At 40.3% G+C, this 6,000-nt stretch overlaps 1 protein-coding gene across 6 annotated transcripts in view; it reads left to right on the top strand.

Moving 5' to 3' along the window:
* LOC111252425 (oxysterol-binding protein-related protein 1-like) overlaps positions 1-6,000 on the top strand; it is a 22,875-nt gene that overhangs the window by 12,457 nt on the left and 4,418 nt on the right. For 5 of the 6 annotated variants that reach the window (XM_022810302.2, XM_022810297.2, XM_022810299.2 and 2 more), the window contains 4 exons: positions 536-729; positions 1,787-1,921; positions 2,462-2,559; positions 5,265-5,428. In XM_022810302.2, coding sequence (XP_022666037.1) covers positions 598-729; positions 1,787-1,921; positions 2,462-2,559; positions 5,265-5,428 — 529 coding nt within the window. In that variant the 5' untranslated portion in view covers positions 536-597. The remainder of the gene's footprint in view (positions 1-535; positions 730-1,786; positions 1,922-2,461; positions 2,560-5,264; positions 5,429-6,000) is intronic. The other variant, XM_022810298.2, reaches the window with a different exon arrangement.

Raw genomic sequence — 6,000 nt, forward strand, 5'->3', positions numbered from 1 at the left:
CTGCTTCTGCCTTCACGGATGTGGCCAGCCTTAGCCATGCGCTCGTTTTAGTTAGAGCTCATCATATATTAGGGCATTGGATGTTTGCGAAGAATTGCATTTGGGAAGTATCATTGTCTCGTTGTGCCAAGCAAAAAAAATATCGTTTTTACTTAATGGCAAGCACTTTTGTTCTCGCAGAGGAACGTCCGAATCGTTATGACCGAATTAGATCACAGTGTGGTAAATTAAGAAACTAGGCGAGTTCAAGCGACGCTGTATAACTCAATTGTGACAACATGGCTGCCATATATAGGGATTTGTTAGTCCAAACAAGAGGACAATAGAATGGGTATCTGAACAAAACCACATTATGGTCTCAAAATAGCGCCACTGTCGTTCAGCCAGAGACCGCATTCTGTATCGCACATCGCTAAGGTCTGAGCACATTGCTGCGACGAGACAATTCAGCTGAGTGAACTTAGCAGATGACAAAGCTGGATAAGTTCTGGCCAGTTCTTATAAAAGTGTCAATTTTTATATTGTTGTTTTCTAGGACAGGAGCGTCGGACTTTAAACGACTCGAATCGCGAAGAGTTAGAAGGCTCGTATTGCAAGATGTCCATTAACAATAACCCATCAAAGCAGCCTCCTCCAGGAAAAACCCGCTGGGGTCGCGATCGACTGCCCCACAAGCAGACGGCCAACGGATTTTCACTATGGAGTATTTTAAAGAAGTGCTTTGGGAGGGTACGTATTGATCAGTAAGTGGTAAACGTACATGCTATAAACTGTGCTAACACAAAATATAGGTACGTTCAATCGTCCGCTCTTTGTTAAGAGATGAAATTGCTGCTGGTCAAATTGAATAAAAATAGATCTTTCGCCTCAGAGGTTTATTGCCAGCCATAGCTGATGATGCACCACTTGCAGTGGTTCCTAGATAAAGTTCCATTTCGGGTTTAGCTTCAGTTAGGTGCATTTTATTACACCGTCTACCTGATACCATTAACTTCAGGTTAACTTCCAGAACAGTCATTCGATCTCCTGCCGGCTCATCTGTTGATGGCTAAACCGTAGGAGTTCTATCGATCTATCTCACCCTTCTCAGACACGTCCCTTTGAAAGAGACTTCGAGGGTCTATAAACTGTTCAACATGTGTCCTCTTTGGTCATTAGGAAGTAAAAAGATCGTGTAGTCTAACGTGATAATACCAACCTTGCGAGCATCCTAAGGCATTCAGTGATGTGAACATAATAACGGTCGAAAAAAATAACCTTGTCGGTATTGGTCTACTTAACAACGGTCTTATAATGATATTCTACAGAACAATGAACATTTTAGAGAACGTAGAAACAAAGCATCGTTTAAGCTACAGCTATAAATTGATGTATGTTCAAACTGTAAAGTTAGCTGTCCCTGATTCAAAATCAATGATAGGTTGTATAGCAGAAAACAGAACAAGTAGCCATAATAGAATATCAATAGCATTTCGTATTTGTTCGTATCGTTCCTTCTTTAGAGAACTTAGCACTCTTATAAGCAGACACTTCGATGCGAACGGCATTCGCGTTTAAGATATTTTTGCCTTACGGGAACTTGCTCCTATTGATGGGTTAGAAATACAGTTTGAGGATAGCTAGTTTTTGTATGTAGTTGGCTTGGAATCGTCAAACGCAAACGATCTGATGGAGTTTTCAATAACCGTAAACAACGTTAAAGTTCATAAATCGACATAGCCGTTTATATTTGAAGTGAGCTAACTTGTAGCCTTTCGGTAAACGCAATCTATCTATTATTTGACAGGAATTATATAAAGTTGCAATGCCGGTGGAGTTCAACGAACCGCTGAGTTTCTTACAAAGAATGACGGAAACGTTCGAGTATGCTGGACTGCTAGAACGAGCCGCAACAAAAGATGACCCAGTTGAACGGATGCAGGCACGTACACACAGGCTACACACTGACCTTTTCGTGGACCCAAATGGGCCTGACCAACGGCATCGATTAGATAGACTTATGATTACACTGTCTAATGGGGGCCAATTTTATTACGGCACTTGAATTAGACCCTGCCTCGTTCTACTATTTACACAATATTCAGTATCGGCTGCGACTCTTGCTTTCATTCCAGGGAATCCGTTAAATTGTAAAATCTCAAGTTACCCAAAAACAGTGTCATTACTATGGATGCTATTACAAAATCCTTGTCCAAAAAAAAACACGCGGTTAGTGTGTATTAATCATGTATAATTACTACAAAGTCATTGTCTTGATATAAACCATTTTGCCTAACACAGCCTATGATCGGCCAGGTATATCTAACCTATTTACTCATACCACATATATATTCTGGCGCTTATCAGCCTAAAGAGAGCAGTATCTGCTTGGAGCAGCTTCAACTATAGGCGGGCTCGTCAGAGATCTAATAGCTACATTCGCCATGTAGCAGATACTTATTCAATTTATATTCAATTGCAGTTGGTGTCTGCATTTGCTATTGCGGCACTGAGCTCAAATCTCGATCGACTTAAGAAACCGTTTAACCCACTTCTCGCCGAAACCTACGAACTCGATCGGTAGGTGTCATACGATTTCCATATCGTAGAGTAGTTAGCTTAGTACAATCAACAATATATCTTACAATTTAATCAAACAAGGCGAGATTTCCATGAAGGTACAGTACAACGTAGGGTAAGATTTATCCCGGCGATGTGGTAAAAGGCTCAATTAAACATATGAGGTACATTTAAATTAAATCTTCTTGGATAAATCAGTGCTTCGAAACGACTGCGTCCGAACCAGCAGATAGTAATTGCCATATAGATAAACTCGAACCTATCAACTGTAAGTAACTTTATTTCTGTTGTTGTACTTACCGCTACCAGTGATGATAAAGCCATTTCGAGGGCATTAGTTACGTACGTAAATGATAGCGTAATCAATTTGACTATGCATGAAAGCTTTAACTTCTACGTAGATTTTTAGTTACATAACGTTACACAAACATACTTAGTTAGCTAACCGGATACCTTGTTGAAGCTACCTATCACGTACTTTGTAAGGACACTGGAATGGTACGACCTTGTTTACAAAGCATACTATATAACGTGAATGTACTTATAGAAATATTCTATTCACATAAAATCATATTGAGATATATCAATATAAGAAGCTTAAAAGGATTTTACACAATTCTCTCTGTTCTTTGGAAGAAGTCAATCAAGCCCAGAATGAATTAGACTATTCTAAAAACTCAACAGGCGCACTATAGCTAAACTGTAACTATTTCTCAACAGAAGCTCGTCTAGAATACGTTGGCTAGACTGATATCCTGCTATTTCATTAGAACCCCTGGGTCACCACGGCGTTACGATCCGCCGCTGTATAAACACACTGGTTGCTCATTGGCCGTTGCTAAGCTATATCTTGGTTTCCAAACACCATTTGACCGACGTGCACTGAATAGTTTGGCCTATACGACGTTCAGGCGAGGATCGTTGGTCTTGCCTGGGTAGACCGTTCACTTGTGGTACGCTGCAGGCCGAGCGAGCAGAATGGACAGAAAGCAGCAAATACGACAGAGTGCAGACAATAAAGGCTTTATTTGTGATTTATTTCTATGCTTGCCAGGGTAGCCAGCCGGCGTTTTGGCACTATGCAATATGTCAAAGAACATCGACATAATTGAAGTATTAAAAGTACCCCGGGGTGCTTTGCTGTATTGGCTTACTACAAAACAGGATGTTAGAGCCATTCGTCCGAGGACGAATTAGAAATACAGACAGCCTTTGTGTTTTTGAATTTGTACTGATTCGATCGTGCAGCTTTTCCTGTTGCAAGTACACTTCTAATTTTCTCAAGGCCGTGTTCTGATAATTTTCATACGATCCATAACTTATGTCGATGTAGGAGGGCACAGACTGTTTACGTGGCGTAATAAAATGGCGACTGACACGCAGCGGCAAGGAAAAGTTAAACAACTTTACCTACGAAGTAGGGTTATGGCGAAAAGTGATCATGGTGATGGTTGAAGGTCACCTCTGCACATATGGAATCTCAAGCGAGAATTGCTTCGAATTCTCTTAGTCTCAAAGATCTACATATGTATGAAATGTTTATGATACAGCTAGCGATTTTAGCTGGTAGGTTATCTCACAACGATAGAAGGTTGTTTCAACTTCCGGGTAAGTACAGGACGTTCACTCACGTCTCGGGTTATCACCCCTCCCGACGAAATCTTTGATATAATTTGATCTATTCCATTGGAATACTTAGACTAATCAAAAAGATCATCTGTCACAGTTCATTCTTGTTATCTACTATGCTGTTTCGTTAAAGGTAAGATTTCTATGCTATAGTGTAGCAATTCAGTCAGCCATTCCCATCTGACCGTAATCTAGCGTTCGATACGCTGGCGCTGGCACAAGGATTTATGTATAGTGTAGTTTTCAGTAATGTTGACTAAACATAGTAGCAGTGGCATCAGTCTCGTAAGTGGGTGTAAGCTGGTAATGGTCGATGCAATGTTGGTTAGCAGCGAGACGAGGTTCCATGCCAATAGTGAATGATCCGAGCATTCGATCAGAATGAAAATGATACTGAACCCGTACTGAAATGAATATAAGAAACGTTTGAAGGCGCCAATATCGTACTGGCGAAACAGCGCAACGGTAACGAGTAGCAACTGGATATGTTAAGCATCTCCGGAACCGGGATGATCGTATCCCGCGCTACAATATGGCTTTACGTTCGATGGAACCGAATCGCAGGTAGTAATCGTGCTCGAACTGCCTTTGCCGATGAATTTATTTTGTATTTTTTAGCCAAACTGGAAAAACTAACACGGTACGAGAAGGATGGAAAAATATCATAAATAAAAAAAATAAAATCGTTAATCGAATTAACAGCCTCTTCAGATAGGTTTTCAGTTAGTATATATTTATACACTGTCCCTCATTAGGTCGACGGCATTCAACAATTGCGTTTCTATGTTGCCCCCAATGTCAGCTCCGGAAATATATAACATTTTTACCATCCAATTTGTTCTTTTTCTTTTTAGTAAGACTAATAAGAGTGGCGCGACTTCGAGAAGATTCTTGACAAAGAAATTATGCTTTTATCATCTGACTTCTATAGTAGACTAGCAGTTTCTGAACCAACCGCATAAACCTTTTCAGCCAGTCAATAGTACACTGTGTCCGTAGGCATAGTATGTTTAGCAACACTTTACTGACGTCAATCTTCCTCTTGCCTGTTTTCGCTATAATTTGACCTTTTTAAGGACCAAGCACGAAGACGGCTTTCGGGTAGTGTGTGAGCAGGTGTCTCATCACCCGCCGATCTCAGCCTTTCATGGCGAAAGTGTAAAGGGCACTTACGTAGTCGAAGGGTGTGTCAACCCCCGCATCAAGTTTTGGGGACGGAGTGTCGAAATCAGACCAGAAGGTAGGCGAACGATGAGTCTGTTTTGTTTATTTATCTGACATAAACCCAGTTACATGGGTCACTAACTCAATTGAGACTGTTACTGTTAACGATTCATTTATAATACGTGCTTTATCAAATAACCTCCTGTATAATTCCGGATTGTGTTTTTAAGCGTTCTCGTTAACGCGTCCACCGGGTGCAGTTCTCATCCAGAATCAATCTTCTGATAAATAATTCGGTATAGTAAGAATAATATTACGCTTTAATTGCTAGTAACTCCAAAACGGCGAACTGGGATCGATCAGTAGGCATATGTATAGCTAATCTTTTGCGTGTTGCTAAATAATTTTTTGTTTTTTTTTTTATAAACATAAATAGAACTAACAGTCGAGATATATGTAGGTGTCAAAGTCTTTCAGTGCTAGCCGATTGTCTTCACTACTAATCAAGCTTGGCTGCTAATGGCTTTCAGCGTTAACTACTTCAAATGAAGCCTTCAAGCAGACTCTTAAACAACAAGTACAATTTTTAAAACCGCCTAGCACGATATTTCCGTCAGATACAAAATTGAGGTATTCTTTTATATGTAT

This window comes from Varroa destructor, unplaced genomic scaffold (genome assembly GCF_002443255.2).
Source record: "Varroa destructor unplaced genomic scaffold, Vdes_3.0 BEIS01000006.1, whole genome shotgun sequence".
NCBI classification, from domain to species: Eukaryota; Metazoa; Arthropoda; class Arachnida; order Mesostigmata; family Varroidae; genus Varroa; species Varroa destructor.